The sequence below is a fragment of the Equus asinus genome, chromosome 16, assembly GCF_041296235.1.
Source record: "Equus asinus isolate D_3611 breed Donkey chromosome 16, EquAss-T2T_v2, whole genome shotgun sequence".
Taxonomy (NCBI): domain Eukaryota; kingdom Metazoa; phylum Chordata; class Mammalia; order Perissodactyla; family Equidae; genus Equus; species Equus asinus.
In genome coordinates this window covers 13043739-13062770 of record NC_091805.1, presented here as the reverse complement: position 1 = coordinate 13062770, position 19032 = coordinate 13043739, and the positions used below count along the sequence as shown (strand labels likewise).

The following is a 19032-nucleotide window of genomic DNA, read 5'->3' as shown; positions in this document are numbered from 1 at the left end:
CAAGTAATGAGAAGAGACTAAAGGATTTTATGCAAGTGGGTATGGAGTAGCCCTCCAAAGATGTCCACATCCTAATCCCTAGAACCTGCTAATATGTTACCTGGTAAAAGGGACTTTGAAGAGGGGATTAAATTAAGCATCTTGAAATGGAGAGATTATTCTGGATTAGTTTTTGGTCCCAAAGTAATCAGAAGGGTTCTTATAAGAGGAAGTCAGGAGGATCAGTCAGAGAGAGAAGATATAAGGACAAAAGCAGAGGTCAGAAAGTAGAGAAGATACTATACTGCTGGCTTTAAAGATGGAGAACAGGACATGAGCCAAGGAATGCAAACGGCCTCTAGAAATGAAAAGGCAAGGCAACATTCACCTCTGGAGCCTCCAGAAGGAATGTGGACCTGTTAATACTGATTTTACCCCAGTAAAACTTATTTCTGATTTCCAGAACTATAAGGTAATAAATTCCTGTTGTATTAAGCCACTAAATTTGTGGTAATTTGTTACACCAGCAGTGGAAACTAATACAGACTGACACACTCAGATTTATATTTTCAAATGATCACTCAGTCTGCAATGTGGAGAAGAGACTGTAAATAGCAAGATCAGAGAGGGGAGACCAAATAGGAGGCTATTGCAATAAATCAGATTATAGATAAATGGTAGCCTGGGCTGAAGCAGCAGCATTGGGAATAGAAGCCGATACATTCAAGACATATATAGGAAGGAGACTGCTGAATTTGATGATTGATTTCAGGGAAAGGAAGAGTCAAGAATGACTTCCAGGTATCTGGTTTGGTAAAGAGATTGGATGTAGAGCTATCCACTGATTTAGAAGGAAAGATGGCACGGTCTGGACACACTAAATTTGAGGTGACTGAGGAACATCTAACAAGGGCTCAGTAGGCAATAAGATATATGGGGCTGAAGGTCTGTAGAGCAATCTGGGCAGGAGATGCTAATTTGGAAGTCATGAATTTTGAAAGATAACTATAAAACCAGGAAGGTGGGTAAGTGATATAATAAGAATATACAGGGTAAAAAGGCATCCTAGGACATATGTTGAAGAGCCATAGGACTTAGGGAATAAGCAAAGGAAAAGAAGCCTATAAAAAAGACTCAGAAGTCCTTCCCTCTTACATTTGAAAGAAAGGACTCTAGGGTTTTTATCCTGTTATCTGATCAATGACGGAGCTTTCTAAGGACCTTCCAAGACAGTATACAATCCTACGGTCTATTTGGAAATCCATGTAGACAACATTTCAAGAGAGACAATCTGTAGGTTTTGACTGGATTTTCACATAAACTTTTCAAATAAATGAGTGATAGAGCTTGAAAAAAAAAAAAAAGAAGGAAATCCCAAAGAAGTAGGAAGAAAATCAGACGATTGTGTAGTCACAGAAGCAAAGAAAGGAAGTAATTCAATAAGGAGAGATATTTAGCAGCACCATATAAGTTGGAGTTCAAATAGGGAACTAATAAGTGTCCATTATATTTAACAACAGTGAGCCTATGGGTGACTGTTTTAGGCTGGGTTCTCCAGAAGCAGATCTTGAGATCAGGATTCATGTGCAAGTGATTAAGAAAGTGCTTCCAAGAGAAAGCAGTAAAGGAAAGAAGACGGACAGGGAAGGGGAAAAAGCCAAGCAAAAGTACAATTTCAGGTGAAGTCCTGTGGAAGGTAACATCAACTTATCCTGTAGAAGAATTCTGGACTTTAAGTTACCCTCAGGGTTTTGGCCAAATCAATGTGCTACAGCTGGGCTTTCATGCTCCCACACTAGTCAGTCACTTAGGGGCTGCAAGGCACTTCTGGCATGCTGCTTGAGAGCCAAGTGCTCTAAGAGCCTGAGGGCAGGCCTCCAAAGAGAGTCTAGGTGTGGGCCACTAGAAGCAAAACCACACAGAGCAGGGAAAGGGGCACAGATAAAAATAAAAGACCCAAGAGAATCTGGACAGAGAACCAACAATATTTGCTACAGTGACCTTGACAAGAGCAGTCTCAGTGCAGTAGCAGGCAGGTAAACAAGACTGCAGCAGACTGAGGCGTAGTGAAGAGAAGATAGTGAGTGCAGAAAATTTGTTTTTCAACAAGTTTAGCTATGAATAGAAGAGAGATAGGTGGTAACTGGAGAAGATGAAGTCCAGGGAGATTTTTCACAAAGATGGTAAAGACTTAAGGAAGAGAGATACAGGAAAGATACAGGAGACAATCAAGTGTAAGGATGGGATCCAGAACAAAGGTGGAGGAATTAGCTATAAAGAGGAGCAGGAATACCACTTCCAGCTTAAACAAAGGGAAGGGAAAATGGATGAGTACAAGTGCATATTTAGTAGCAGAAAGTTTAAAAAGATGACAATGTTTGGAGTTTAACTAACACTACATGATTAAATAACTTTTCATATTCCTGAAACTTATTATGATATGAAATGCCAGGTACAAGTAGGCCAACAAAATGTTGCTGTGAACAAAAAAAAAGGGTACCAGTTAAAAACGGCCTATTTGTACCATTCCCAAAGTCTCACTAAATACACAGGAATATATGGAAAAAAATGAATGGATTCAAAAATACTGGAAATGCAGAGTCACAGTCAATATAATGCCAGAATTTTGAAGGAATTATACGAATTAAAAGGTATTTGGAACTGGACTGAGTGAAACCTATTTAGGCTGTAAATGCCTTCTAGACTTTCCAGTACCACTTCAGTTTAAACTACCAGAACACCAGGTGGAGAGGTTAGGGGAGCTGGGGTGTGGAAGACAGCCCAAGCTGCTAGAAACCAGGAATTGGACTAGAAGTGGTGCATATAAACTGTCCTTCCACCTATAGATTTAAGAAGAAAATTACATTGCCATACCAGTGAACAAACAGGCGCCAAGAGTAATTCTCTTACTTCATGTTATGGGTTAAATTGTGTCCCCCAAAAAGATATTTTGAAGTCCTAAACCCTGGAATATGAATGTGATCTTATTTGGAAATTGGATCTTTGCAGGTGTAATCAAGTGAAGATAAAATCATTAGAATGAGCCTTATCCAATATAACTGGTATCCTTATAAGAAGACACTGTATTTTTTAAATAATTAGTATTTACAAAATTAGATGATATTCATTTACCTGACTGAAGTCCAAAAAAGAGTTCCTCATCATGAAGTAGTTCTTGAACACAATCTAGTCTCATGTTAATGGTTTCAATATCAACTAGAGGTTCTAATATATTGGAACGAAGTCTTCGACTTCCTCCAGGAGTCTTAGTATAATTTAGGACACCAAAGAGTGTGTGATTATTCCTTTGAAAACACAGGTTAGAAAGATTTCATTAAGTATACAAAGGAAAACTCAAGAACACTGCAATTTAACTTTCTAAATAATCCTATAACAGACAGTAGTGCTTCTCAAACTTTAATCTGAGCACCAATCACACAGGGATTCTGATTCAGTAGGTCTAGGATAAGGCCTGAGAATCTACATTTCAAATAAGCTCCCAAGTATGCTGTCAGTCAATGAACCACACTTTGATTAACAAGGATCAACAGTATCTTTTGGCATTTAGTTAATGACTTTTTTTCATAGATCAGTTATAATATTCAGACTAATATAAAATGTTCTAGTCTATGGCATTCTGTCAATAATAGCAAGATATTAACAATATATCCTTAAGAGGGGGAAGAATTTTTACTTTGATAAAATGAGTATTTAATATAATCACTTTGTTCTAATTTAAGAAGTTAGAGAATTATAAGTAAAAGAGAGAGAGAAAGAAAATAATTTCAGATTAAAAAACAAACAACACAGGAATATATAGAGAATGACCAGGAAGGTTGCTTTAGTAAGGTTGCTTGAGAAAGACCTGTATATCTATTGGGCAGTTGAAGTAAGAAGGCATCCATGCGAAGACGATGACGGGATGGGGATGATGATGACAATAATGGTGAGAATAGCTAACATTTTTTGAACACTAAGCATGTGCCAGGCATTATTTAATTCTAACAACTACAGTATGAAGTAGATGCTATTACTAAACAATTTTACAAGGGAAGGAACAAAAGCATAAAGAAATTAAGTAACTTGTAAGGTTTCCAAGTAAGTGAACAACAAGAAAAAGAGTTACTAGTTAAAATTGAGCAGAACAGTAATTTAAGCCCAGGAAGTCGATCTGGGTCCAGAACTAGAAAGAAGATCAAGGTTGGTGGTGTTTTGCAAGTAAGGGTAAGAATGCAGGGAGATGGGGGGCCGGCCCTGTTGTTGAGTGGTTAAGTGTGCGCGTTCCGCTTCGGCGGCCCAGGGTTTTGCCAGTTCAGATCCTGGGTACGGGCACGGCACCGCTCATCAAGCCGTGCTGAGACAGCATCCCACATGCCAGAACTAGAAGTACCCACAACTAAAAATATACAACTATGTACTGGGAGGTGTTGGGGAGCAAAAGGAAAAATAAAGTCTTTAAAAAAAAAAAATGGAGGGAAATGAATAAAGAAGTTGATAGAGGCCAGCAAAGAGAAGTCCTTTCAGGCCACGGTAAAGAGTCTGGATTCTATTTCTAAACGAAAGGGAGCCACTGGAAGACTTTAAGGAGGGAGAGTTCCAAAATCTGATTTCTGGTTTAAAAGGATCACACTTTGGCCACTAGGTCGAGAACAGACTAACTGTAAGAGGGTAAGAAGAAAGCAAAGAGACAAGTTAGGGACTATTTTAGTAATCAAGGCTAAATGATGAAGACATAGGTTAGGGTTGTAGCCTTGGAAATGGTAAGACATGATCCAGAATTAGTATGTCAACAGGATTTATGGATGGATTGAATCTGGGTTGAAAGAGGAGAGGAAACAAGAACGACTCAGTTTAAGTCCTTGAACTACCAGGTTTTTGGTATATCAATTTAAACAAATTTTTAGAGAATTACTCAAATCAAGTCCTGGTTGGGGAGTTTCATTGGAGGCACATTATAGGCACAATTTTTTTACTTTTGAGAATTTGGTTTCTGCAGAAACAAAGGAAGTGAGGAGCATACCCAAACCTGCCATTTGCTGTAGAAATCAAGAAATGAAACAGTGTGCTCAACAGGTGGCAAGTCTATACAAGCATTACAGTGATTCAGATAGTTCAGTAGGTAGAATATCTATCTTTTAACCTGATATTCTTCAGTTCAAGTCTGTGAAAAGACTTCTCAATTTCTCCTTTTCAACTACAATATGAACTCCTGGAAGTCAAATATCCTATGATTTAATATACAGCAGTGAAGGATTGGGAAGATGGCAGCACAGGCAGACTCTGAAGTCACCTTCTCCCACGGACACAACCAATTTACAACCACTTATGGAACAATTACCCGAGACAGAACGGAAAACTGGATAAAAAGAGCCCCCACAACAAGGGACAGTCCTGAGTGAGGTGGAAGAGGCAGAAATTCCTTTCTGGAGAGAAAAAAGCCACCTTCACAAGCCACGGTGCTTCATGGCTGGCTGGGAGTAATCCTAAGGTATGCAGCCTTCCCTGAAAAAGTGGGAACCTGAGAGGGGAGTGTTACCGCTGTAAGCATCCTTTGTACTCACTACAACTGACACAAGTGTCATCATATCTGTCTTAGCTGGCTATTAACAACCACGGGGAGCACCCCCAGAAAAGCTATCAGACTTAAGGGGACAAAAAAAGCCAGCTCTTAAAGGGCCAACACAGAAATTCACCCATTTTGGAAAGCAACCAAAAATCACCAGAAAGAAAGGTGCACTGTTCTTTGGTGAAAAGAAACTCACCTGATAGGCTCTGGGTGCATCTCAGTAAGAGGTGAGACCTCTCCAGGGACTGAGACATTGGCAGCAGCCATTATTGTGACCTACAGTCACAATAGTAAAGGCATGCTGACACAGAGGCTGGCAGATGCCATTGGAGGTCTTCCCCTGGCCTGTTAGCCCAGGATCTGCCCCATCCACTAGAGCACTGATTTAATCCAGCTCAGCCAGGGCAGGCAGCCTGCCCTAGGGACTGGTCCCACCCAACAGTAAGCCCTCGGGCAACATGCGGGCTGCATAGGCTGGGTGTCTGGATCCTAAGCAGCCAGGTGAGTGGGACCACTTCTGCAGGGCAGGGCATCCATGAAGAGCAGGTAGAGTGTGTGGGGTGTTGGTGGAGTGTGTGGGTCCTCTGCGGTGGGGCAAATGGGTCCACTTCATGGGGTCAGAATGCGCACACAGGGCAGGACTGTGTTGATGGTGTGTATGGCCCTGTGGGCAATGGAACTTGTCAGCTACAGAAGACTGGTGGTTCTCAAACAGCCACATAGGAGATCATCCCACCTTCCAAAGCCTAAACAATTGAGTGCTCCCATGCCTGGGGCGAGCCCCACTCAGGTGAAATCCTGAGAGAGCTGACAACAGCCTTGGGGCCAGAGGCCTACAACATTTGTTAAGCCCTGGAGTCTAGCAACCAGAGACGTAGGGGGCCTATTCACTTAACAGAAAAACTGCAAGAGGAATGTGCTATTAATGTCCCCAAGCCAAATTAAGTGACTAAAGGGTTCATAGCAGCCACATGCAGCAGAGAGTTACAACCAGCCGGGCAAGGGGACAGCCTAGCCGCGCTGGGCACCTGCAACAACAGCAACACTGCCACAACAGAAGGACACACAAAACCTACACAGGAGGCACTCCCGGAACATTTGGAACTAGCAACTAGAGGGAAGCACACAGCTGGACCTCATAAGGCATCTCTTACATAAGCCCACCTCTCCAAGATCAGAAGATGTAGCCGACCCACCTAATACACAGATATAAGGACAGAGAAAGAAGCAAAACAATGAGGCAAATGAATATGTTCCAAGTAAGGGAACAGGACAAAACCCCAAAAAAACCTAAATGATATAGAAATAAACAATCTACACGACTAAGAGTTCAAACAAAAAGTCATAAGGATGCTCACTGATCTTGGGAGAAGAATGAATGAACACGGTGAAAACATCAACAAAGAACTGGAAAATATAAAAAAGAACCAATCAGAAATGAAGAATATAATACTGGAAATGAAAAATTCACTAAACGGACTCAATAGCAAGTAGATAATACAGATGAATGGATCAGCAAGCTGGAGAAAAGACTAGAGGAAATCACTGAAGCTGAACAGATAAAAGAAAAAAGAACTAAAAAGAATGAGCATAGTCTAAGGGACATCCGGGACAACATCAAGCACACTAACATTCATATTATAGGTGTCCCAGAAGAAGAGAGAGACAAAAGGGCAGAGAATCTATTTGAAGAAATAATAGCTGAAAACTTTCCTAACCTAAGGAAGGAAACAGACATTCCGGTATAGGAAGTACAGAGAGCACCAAACAAGATAAACACAAAGAGGCCCACACCAAGACATATTATAATTAAAATGTCAAGAATTAAAGATAAAGAGAGAATCCTAAAAGCTGCAAGAGAAATACAACAAGTCACATACAAAGGAAACCCCAGAAGGCTATCAGCTGACTTCCCAGCAGAAATCTTATGGGCTAGAAGGGAGTGGCACAATACACTTAAAGAGCTGAAAGGAAAAAACCTTCAGCCAAGAATACTCTACCCGCAAGTTTATCATTCAGAATAGAAGAAGAGATAAAGAGTTTCCCAGACAAGCAAAAAATAAAGGAGTTTATCACCAAGAAACTAGTCTTACTAGAAATACAAGAGGGATTTATTTAGGTGGAAAAGAGAAGACCACAAATAGGAATAAGAAAATTATCCACAAAACAAAAAAGCAATAAAATCACTGGTAAAGGCAAATATACAGTAAAGGTAGCAGATCAACCACCTATGAAGATAATATGAAGGTCAAAAGACAAAAGTACTAAAATTACCTATTTCTATAAGAGGGTAATAGATACAACAAACAAAAAAAGTGATTAGATATGATATCAAAAACATAAAATGTGGGAGGAGGGGAGAAAAAAGAGTACAGCTTTTAAAAAGAGGTCAAACTGAACAGACTATCAACGTAACATAGCTTGCTATATACGTAGGTTATTATATATGAACCTCCTGGTAATAAAAACCAGAAACTTATATTAAATACACAAAAAATTAAGAGAAAGGAACCTAAACATAATACCAAAGAAAACCTTCAAAACACAAGGGAAGAGAGCAAGAGAAGAAGACAGGAACAGAGAAGAACTACTAAAACACCCAGAGAAAAAAGTAACAAAATGGCAATACACACATACTTATCAATAGCTACTTTAAATGTCAACAGACTAAATGCTACAATCAAAAGGCACAGGGTGGCTGACTGGATACAACAAACAAGACCCATTTACAAGAAACACACTTCAGACCTAAAGACACTCACAAACTGAAAGTAAAGGGATGGAAAAAGATACTCCACGCCAATGGCAATGAAAAGAAAGTTGAGGTAGCAGTACTTATATCAGACAAAATAAACTTTAAAACGAAAACTGCAACAAGAGACAAAGAAGGGCACTACAGAATGATAAAGGGAACAATCCAACAAGAGGATATAACACTTGCAAATATCTATGCACCCAACATAGGAGCACCTAAATATATAAAGCAAGTATTAAGAGACATAAAAAGAGAAAGAGTAACACAATAACAGGAGAGGACTTGAACACTCCACTTACACCAATGGATAGATCATCCAAACAGAAGATCAATAAAGAAACATTGGCTTTAAAAAGGCATTTTAGACCAGACAGACTTAGTGCATATATATAGAAACATTCCACCCAAAAACCACAGAATACACATTCTTTTCAAATGCACATGGAAGAGTCTCCAGGACTGATCACAAAACAAGTCTCAATAAATTGAAGAAGACTGAAATAATACCAAGCATCTTTTCTGACCACAAAGGTATGAAACTAGAAATCAACTACAGGAAGAAAATCAGAAAAGCTACAAATATGTGGAGAATAAACAAAATGCTACTGAACAACAAATGGGTCAATAAAGAAATCAAAGGAGAAATAAAAAAATAACTGGAGACAAATGAAAATATGACATGTCAAAATTTATAGGATACAGAGAAAGTGGTCATAAGAGGGAAGTTTATAGCAATACAGGCCTACCTCAACAAACAAGAAAAATCACAAATAAACCATCTAAAGTGCAGCTAAAGAAACTGGAAAAACAAGAACAAACAAAGCCTAAAATCAGTAGAAGGAAGGAAATAATAAAAATCAGAGAGAAATAAATGAAATAGAGACTAAAAAAACAATAGAAAAAAATCAACGAAACCAAGAGCTGGCTCTTTGAAAAGATAAACAAAATTGACAAACCTTTAGCTAGATTCATGAACCAAAAAAGACAGATGGCTCAAATAAACAAAATCAGAAACGAAAGAAGAGAAATTTCAACAGACACCTCAGAAATACAAAAGATTATATGAGAATGCTATGAAAGCTATACACCAACAAATTGGATAATCTAGAAGAAATAGATAAATTCTTAGAATCATACAACCTTCCAAAACTGAATCAAGAACACATAGAGAATCTGAACACACCAATCACCAGTAAGGAGATCTAAATAGTAACCAAACACCTCCCAAAAAATAAGAGTCCAGGAGCAGACAGCTTCCCTGGTGAATTCTACCAAAGATTCACAGAAGAATTAATACCTATCCTTCTCAAACTCTTCCAAAAAACTGAAGAGGAGGGGAAACTTCCTAACTCATTCTAGGAAGCCAACATCACCCTGATAGCAAAACTAGACAAGAACAACACAGAAAAAGAAAATTACAGGCCAGTATCACTGATGAACATTGATGCAAAATCCTCAACCAATACTAGCAAATAAAATACAACAATACATTAAAAAGATCATACATCATGATCAACTGGGTTTCATTCCAGGGATGCAGGGATGGTTCAACATCCACAAGTCAATCAAGATGATACAACACATTAACAAAATGAAGAATAAAAATCACATAATCATCTCAATAGATGCAGAGAGCATTTAACAAGATACAGCATCCATTTATGATAAAAACTCTGAAAATTCTGGATAGAGAAGTAAAGTACCTCAACATAATAAAGGCCATATATGACAAACCCACAGCTAATATCATTCTCAATGGAGAAAAACTGGAAGCTATCCTTCAGGAACAGGAACCAGAAAAGGATGCCCACTTTCGCCACTCTTATTTAATATAGTATTGGAAGACCTAGCCAGAGTAATCAAGCAAGTAAAGGAAATAAAAAGGATCCAAAGTGGAAAGGAAGAAGTGAAACTGTCACTATTTGCAGATGACATCATTTTATATATAGAAAACTCTAAAGAATCCACCAAAAAACTTTCAGAAATGATAAATTGATACAGTGAAATTGCAGGATACAAAACCAGTTGCCTTTCTATACACTAACAACAAAGTAGCAGAAAGAGAAATTAAGAATACAATCCCATTTACAATTGCATCAAAAAGAATAAAATACCTGGGAATAAATTTAACCAAAGAGGTGAAAGATCTGTATGCTGAAAACTATAAAACATTGTTGAAACAAACTGAAGACACAAAGAAAAGGAAAGATATTCTGTGCTCTTAGATTGGAAGAATTAACATAGCTGAAATGTCCATACTTCCTAAAGCAATCTACAGATTCAATGCAATCCCTATCAAAGTTGCAACAACATTTTTCGGAGAAATAGAAGAAAGAATCCTAAAGTTTATATGGAACAACAAAAGAACTTGAATAGCAAAAGGAACCCTGAGAAAAAAGAACAAAGCTGGAGGTATCACACTCTGTGATTTCAATATACTACAAAGCTATAGTAACCAAAACAGCATGGTACTGGCACAAAAACAGACACACAGATCAATGGAACAGAATCAAGAGACCAGAAATAAACCCACACATCTATGGACAGCTAATTTTCAATAAGGGTGCCAGGAACATACAATGGAGAAAGGAAAGTCTCCGTAATTAATGGTGTTGGGAGAACTGGACAGCCACAGCAAAAGAATGAAAGTAGGCCATTATCTTTCACCATACACAAAAATTAACTCAAAATGGATTAAAGACTTGAATGTAAGACCTGAAACCATGAAACTTCTAGAAGAAAACATAGGCAGTATGCTCTTTGACATCGATCTTAGCAGCATATTTTCAAGTACCATGTCTGACCGACCAAGGGAAACAAAAGAAAAAACAAACAAATGGGACTACATCAAACTAAAAAGCTTCTGCACAGCAAAGGAAACCAACAACAAAACGAAAAGACAACCTAACCATTGGGAGAAGATGTTTGCAAACCATATATCTGATAAGGAGTTAATGTCCAAAATATATAAAGAACTCATATAACTCAACAACAAAAAAACCAACACCCCATTAAAAAATGGGCAAAGATCTGAACAGACATTTCTCCAAAGAAGATATAAGGATGGCCAACAGACGCATGAAAAGATGCTCATCATCACTAATCATCAGGGAAATGCAAATCAAAACTACACTAAGATATCACCTTACATCTGTTAGATTGGCAAAAATATTCAAAACAAAAAGTGACAAACGTTGGAGAGGTTGTGGAGAAAAAGGAACCCTCAAACACTGTTGGTGGGAATGCAACCTGGTGCAGCCAATATGGAAAACAGTATGGAGAATTCTCAAAAAATTAAAAATAGAAATACCTTATGACCCAGCCATCCCAATACTGGGTATCTATCCAAAGAACTTGAAATCAGCAATTCCAAAAGTCCCATGCACCCCTATGTTCATCGCAGCATTATTTACAATAACCAAGACACGGAAGCAACCTAAGTGCCCATCAAATGATGAGTGGATAAAGAAGATATGGTATATATATAAAATGGAATACTACTCAGCTGTAAAAAAGGATGAAATCGTCCCATTCACAACAACATGGATGGACCTTGAGGGTACTATGTTAAGTGAAATAAGCCTGATAGAGAAAGACAAACTCTGTATGACTCCACTCATAGGTGGAAGTTAAACATACAGACAAAGAGAACTGATTGGTGGTTACCAGGGGAAGGGGGGTGGGGGGTGAGGGGAGAGCACAAAGGGTGAAGTGGTGCACCTACAACATGACTAACAATAATGCACAACTGAAATTTCACAAGGTTGTAAACTATCATAATCTTAATAAAAAGTTTAAAAAAAAATGGGCAAAACATCTGAACAGACATTTCTCCAAAGAAGATATACAGATGGCCAACAGGCACATGAAACGATGTTCAACATCATCAACTATCAGGGAAATGCAAATTAAAGCTACAATGAGATATCACCTCACTCTTGCCAGAATGGCTATAATTAACAAGACAGAAAACAAGTGTTAGAGAGGATGTAGAGAGAAGGGAACTCTCATACACTGCTGGTGGGAGTGCAAACTGGTGCAGCCACCATGGAAAACAGTATGGAGATTCCTCAAAACTTAAGAATAGAACTACCATACAATCCAGTTATTCCACTGCTGGGTATTTATCCAAAGAACACGAAAACATAAACGCATAAAGATACATGCACCCCTATGTTCATTGCAGCACTATTCACAACAGTCCAGACTTGTAAGCAACCTAGGTGCCCATCAAGGGACAAATTGATAAAGAAGATGATACACAATGGAATACTACTCAGCCATAAGAAATGGTCACATCCAGCCATTTGTGACAACATGGATGGACCTTGAGGGTATTATGCTAAGCAAAATAAGTCAGAGGGAGAAAGTCAAATACTGTATGATCTCACTCATAAATAGAAGATAAAAACAACAACACACAATCACATAGAGACAGAGACTGGACTGGTGGTTACCAGAGGGGAAGAGAGGAGGGAGGAGGGCGAAAGGGGTGTTTAGGCACATGTGTGTGGTGATAGATTGTAGTCTTTACGTGGTGAACTTGATGTAATCTACACAGGAACTGAAATATAATGATGTACACCTGAAATTTATATAATGTTATAAACCAATGTTACCTCAATAAAAAAAATACATAGCAGGAACTCAAGCAATGTTTAACAATGATAATGATAAAGAATGATGAACTATGAAATAAGACAAAGTAAAACTGAGTATGAAACACTTTACAATAATTACCAGCCTCGGTCAATGACCTTCTATGTTACTCTACGTTGTTGTAACACAGAAAGTCAATGACAGAGTAATTTTTCCAGATAATATTATTTTAACCCTTTTTACCTAGCAATAGGAAAAATATTACTTTTTCACTAAGCTGAAAAGGAATAATAACTACAATTAACTATAACCTCCTAAAAAAGGCTATCATTTTAGACCAACATTATTTAATGGACTGCAAAGGTGCTGAGGCCACTATACTGATGGATAACTAAAGTGGTATATACAGTACTACTCTTACTTTTACTAAAAGTAGTACCAACAGTATCTAGATAGGGCTAAACTGTTTTTGCTGATTAAAATAAATAATAAACAAAATTAGATAGCCTACGTTTCTAAGTTTGCAACAGTAAATAATGTCTGGAGATTTCACATCATGGAAAGTGAAGCCAAGATAAGAATGCACAAAGTGATAGAGACATTTAAACAACTATGGCTCTAAATTGGCACTGAGTACCTTAAGGTTTCAGTTGTCTAAGGTACTCTTTATTCTTTCCAATACTCTTAATACTAAAATTCATAATAATTTTAAGTTTATCCCTTTCATTGATGTTTGAAGTTACATTTAATTACTGAAAGCTGAGATTTAATTACTCTAAGCTTACTTACTCCCACCTTGCACTTTACCAATCAGTAATACTAAATAGCTTACAGTTTCCTTGCACTTGTCATATCGTTATATTGAAAATCATGCTTTCAAGACTTCGTTTTTCACAGTCTTACCACCTTTTCTATTTCTTCACCTGGATAACTTCTATTTATACTTCAATAGGTATATCTCCTCTAGAAAGCCTTTCCTAAATACTCCTCTTTACCCCTTAACCAAGAACAATTAACTCTCTGTCTCTGCTATGATCCCATCATTTTTTATGCAGATTTTCCTATCACTGTACTTAGTACATGTTAATGATACTGCCTATGTGTCTCCTCCTCTAGAGTGTTATTCCTCAAAGAGAAAAACCATGACTTACTAATGCTTTCCACCAAACTGAACCCATATTAATACATCCCTGCTATAAACAACACCACAGGTTGATTATATCACGTTCTAATAACATTTTAATTCTAGTTTAGGTGACTCACTATGAAATCTATAAACTGTGTATGTGTGTATGTGTGTGTGTGTGTGTGTGTGCACATGCGTGCACGCATCTCTCCCTCTCTCTCTTTCATGCTCACCATCAATATTCCTGGTATTCTAACTAAAGGTAACAATAAACGAATAAAACCAGCAATCTAGTCACACACCATAGACCAGATTGATCCAACTATTTTTACCTTCTCAAATGATTACAGAGCCCCCTTGAATTTCCTGTATTTGATGCTTTTAAAACTGGTTATTTTAATTTTGTAGTATTCTAGACACAATAGGTCCTTTTTTACTGCGGTAAAACATACATAACATAAATTTTACCATTTTAACCACAAAATTCAGTGTCACTAGGTATACTCGAAATATTGTGCAACCATTACCGCTATCCATTTCCATCATCAAAAACAGAAACTTGGAATCCATTAAATAACTCCCTATTCCCCACTTCCCCATTTCCCACAACCTGTGGTAACCTCTATTTTCAGTCTCTACTTCATGTAAGTGGAATCATAAAATATTTTTCCTTTTGTGTCTGGCTTATGTCACTTAGCATAATGTTTTCAAAGTTCATATATCTGGTGGCATGTATCAGAATTTCACTTCTTTTTAAGGCTGAATGATTTTATTTTAATTATTTAATTTTTTACTGAGGAAGATTCACCCTGAACTAACATCTGTCATCAATCTTCCTCCTTTTGTTGTTTGAGTAAGATTCACCCTGAGCTAACATCCGCTGCCAATCTTCCCCCATTTTGTATGTGGGTCACTGCCACAACATGGTCAGGGATGAGAGGTGTAGGTCTGCACCTGGGAATCAAACCCAGGCCACCAAAGCAGAGCATGCTGAACTTAACCACTAGGTCACAGGGCCAGCCACCAAAGGCTGATGATATTTCATTGTAGATATATATCTTATTTTCTTTATCCACTCAGTCATTTGTTGATGGACATTTGGTTTGTTTCTACCTTTTGGCTACTATGAATAATGCTGCTATGAACACATGTATGCAAGTATCTGTTGGAGTCCCTGCTCTCAACTCTTTTGGGTATATACCTAGAAGTAGAATTGCTGGATCACATGATAATTCGATGTTTAACTTTTTGAGGAAACAGCATACTGTTTCCTAAAGTGACTGCACCATTTTACATTCACACCATAATTGTACCAGGGTTCCAATTTCTCCACATCCTCACCAATTCTTATTTTCCATTTACTTGATAATAACCATCCTAATGGGTATGAAGTGGTAATTGTAGTTTTGATTTGCATTTCCCTAATGACCAGTGATGTTGAGCATCTTCTCATGTGCTTATAGGCCATTTGTATACCTTCTTTGGAGAAATACCTGTTCAAATCCTTTGCCCAGTTTTGAATGAGTTGGGGTTTTTTTTGTAATTTAGTACACATATTTTTTTAAAACCTGATTTTGGTGAAACACCTGAGCAGTTCAGCAACAATGGCACAATGGTAAAAGCATGTTTAGTCAATATTTCTCCATCAAACAATTTAAAGAAACATAAAATAACTATTCATAGAAAATATGACATAGTAAAATATACTGATATATTTTGTAAGAAAAAAATTGCATGATCTTACCTACAGTCTTGATTATTAATTAGTAATTCAAGGTTTTGGGCTGATGATGAATCTATCATGGCTGTCTGTTCACTACCCTGGAAACAAATCTTCAGAGATTTTGGTGCATAAACTGAATTTTGAATAAACTCAACATATTTTAATAAAGCTGCAACAGCTGCAAGGCAGTAATACCTGTAAGGTTACCAATGATCACTATAAATCTTTAAATTAAAAAAAATTATTGTTATAAAAGGAAACATTTATTTTACCTTAATATTAAGAAAATTACAAATATTTGCATAGCATTGCTTAAATTTAAAGGAAAAAAGCACACCAAGTGTTCCTTATTTTTGAAAACTAGCTCTGGTCTCTAAAACGTAAAAGTTGATAAAAATAGACAGTTTTCTGAAGTCTAACACTTAAGGGATATCAGACTCCAATAAATCACATGTTAAAAGACAATACTCACTGGTAATTCATGTCAATTTTTGATGTACCATTCTAAATATTCAAGTGATGCTGAAAAAGTCTGAGGGCTTTAAAGGAGCAGTCAGGAAGTTCCAATGTGGGAAAGTATGTTATGATCTCAGTGAGGGCAGTTATTATGATTAACTGAGTAAACAAGTGGTCCAACCTGGCTCAAAGAAAGTATCTATGGGGGCCGGCCCCGTGGCCAAGTGGTTAAGTTTGCGTGCTCCACCTCCGCGACCCAGAGTTTTGCTGGTCGGATCCTGGGTGTGGCCATGGCACCGCTCATCAGGCCATGCTGAGGCGGTGTACCACATGCCACAACTAGAAGGACCCATAACTGAAAATACACAACTACGTACTGGGGGGCCTTGGGGAGAAAAAGGGAAAATAAAATATTTAAAAAAAAAAAAAGCATCTATTTTGCATGTTCTAAGAAATATCCATTCCAAAAATATCACTCCCTATTTCATGCTGAATCTTTTAGGAGAAAAGGTAAGAAGTGACAGGACCACAGCTTTAACTGCATTCCCCTTCTGTACCTTCACATTTCTAGTTTACTGTAGCTACTTGAGTTTTCACTCCAAAGTGAGGTGAGCAGCAACCATCAGGACAACAGATCACGACTAATTTGAAGAAATTCTATATAAATTAAGTTAGCAGATACGTCTTGTGTATAAATTTCAGTTAACTATTTTACTATTTCAATAAGTACTGAGCACGCATTATGAGTCAGGCATTTTTCTAGGTGGTAAGAATATAGCAGAAAACAAAAGAGACAAAAGAACTTGTCCTCATGGAACTCATACTAGAGATTTCTTACTTTCCTGAGATTATAACTTACTTGGACTGAACCTCCATTAGGACAGTGCTGAATTCTGCTATGCATAACTGTTCAATATACTCTAATCCTTTTGTTTCATTGAAGTATTTCCTTTGTATAGTAGTGAAATTAACATTCTGAAAAAAGAATTTAATTTCAACATAAATTTTAAGTTTCATGTGCTCACCCCTAACTGTTTTCTTAAATACATGCTGGTACATGGGTAAGTGGCTTAAATATTCTACAAAGTTTTTGTTTGATTATTTATTATTTTTCAGAATTAAATAATAAGTGTTCTTAGTTATTTACAAAAAGAGAATGATTATCTGCCTTGCTAAGTGAATTATAAGACTCTGTAGCTCTTATTAGACCATACTCACAGGAAATTTAACCGAATATGTTAGGTACAATAACAAAAAATAAACCTCTACCTTCTAGTAATTTTATTAGCTTCTAGTAATTTTATTCTACGGCAACAACATCACACAGATTTTACATTCAGCCTTATATACTCTACCATAATTGAGAGAGGGTAGATCCTTGTTATATACTAGTTGAGGAAGACGAAAATACCACTTCCAGCTGTCAAATCTATGCAATACTATCTACATGAGGTGAATTCAATTTATTTAGAATAAAGAAAAGGAGATGATGGAACTTTTAAAAAAGAGCAAGAGAAGCTGTAGAGTAAAAAGTTCACCTACTTTGAATAGAAATAATAGGTAAGAAAGGTCCAATAACAATGTACTGTGAAAGAACTGTAAGATGGAAAAAACAGTAAGAAGCAGGTAGGGAATTTGTTACATGGCAAGACTGTTTTAAAGTCATCTCAATTAATCTTCACAACAATCCTATGATATGAGTCTTGCATTAACTATAATTTTCCTCTAAGTAAAATTCTGAAAAGTAATTTTTCTAATATCATACACCTAATATGTGCCAGAGGTGATACTTGAATTTAGATTTCTTTGTCCATGTTCCTTCTACTTCATATTGTTTCTTAATTAACGAAGGTCATTTTATGGTAAGTATGATAATAATGATAATAATAATATTGATTTTTGCCTCTGCTTATAAAACTTTTTCCCCAAATACCTCTATGGCTCTCTCCCTCACTCCCTTCAGGACTTAGCTCAAATGTAACCTTATCAATGAGGCCATTTCTGATTACCCTACATAAAATATCAATTCTCTAGGAGGTAGATATTATTATTATCCCTATTTTACTGATGAAAAAAACTGAAGCTTAAAGAGGTTAAGTAACTCCACTTGCACAAGATCACTTAGAATTAGGATTTGAAACCAGCACAGTCTGACTCCTCCATTCTGAAGCACTTTGCTAGACTACCTCACATCCCACATGTAGTGAATATATGTTGTTTTTTTGCCTTGGAGGACTTATCTACCACATTCCATATGGTTCCGGTAGGACGGTCAATTACAGTCTCTATGCTCCATAGCATAAAGCAAATGAACTGGGATTAATCAGTCATAATGCTTCTACCCCACCACTAAATAATGATTGGTCTAACGTGGGAACACAAACAAAAGCAGGACCAGTCAGGGTCCTTCCCTGGAATTCATATGTGGACAGAGGAAGAAAGAAGTTATTTCTTCTCTGAGTTGGCTAAGCTGAGATGACATCAGCCTGGAGCCATCAGCAATCATCTTCTTAAACCTCATGGAGGTAACCTATCTGTGGTAAAAAAAGAAAAGAAAAGAAAAGAAAAGATGGTGGTGGGGAGGAGAATAGAGGTAAGATCTATCCAACCATTTGGCTTCCCAGTTAAGTAAACCAATAAATTTCCTTTTTTATTTAGCCAAGTTTAAGTTGAATTTCAGTTATCTACAACCAAGAAAGTTAGAATGCTTAAGTCAAACAAAATAGCAAAAGTTGGAAAGGTATATATTAAATAAGGGTGATAAAAAATGTCTGAAGCAATAAATCAAAGAGATAGATAAAGAGACTTGTCTAATAGCAACAATAAAT

At 37.2% G+C, this 19032-nt stretch overlaps 1 protein-coding gene across 1 annotated transcript in view; it reads right to left on the bottom strand.

Moving 5' to 3' along the window:
* MSH4 (mutS homolog 4) overlaps positions 1–19032 on the bottom strand; it is an 84296-nt gene that overhangs the window by 49641 nt on the left and 15623 nt on the right. The window contains exons 5-7 of the mRNA XM_014850040.3: positions 17064–17179; positions 15770–15943; positions 3112–3284 (exon numbers count right to left, since the gene is read on the bottom strand). Coding sequence (XP_014705526.3) covers positions 3112–3284; positions 15770–15943; positions 17064–17179 — 463 coding nt within the window. The remainder of the gene's footprint in view (positions 1–3111; positions 3285–15769; positions 15944–17063; positions 17180–19032) is intronic.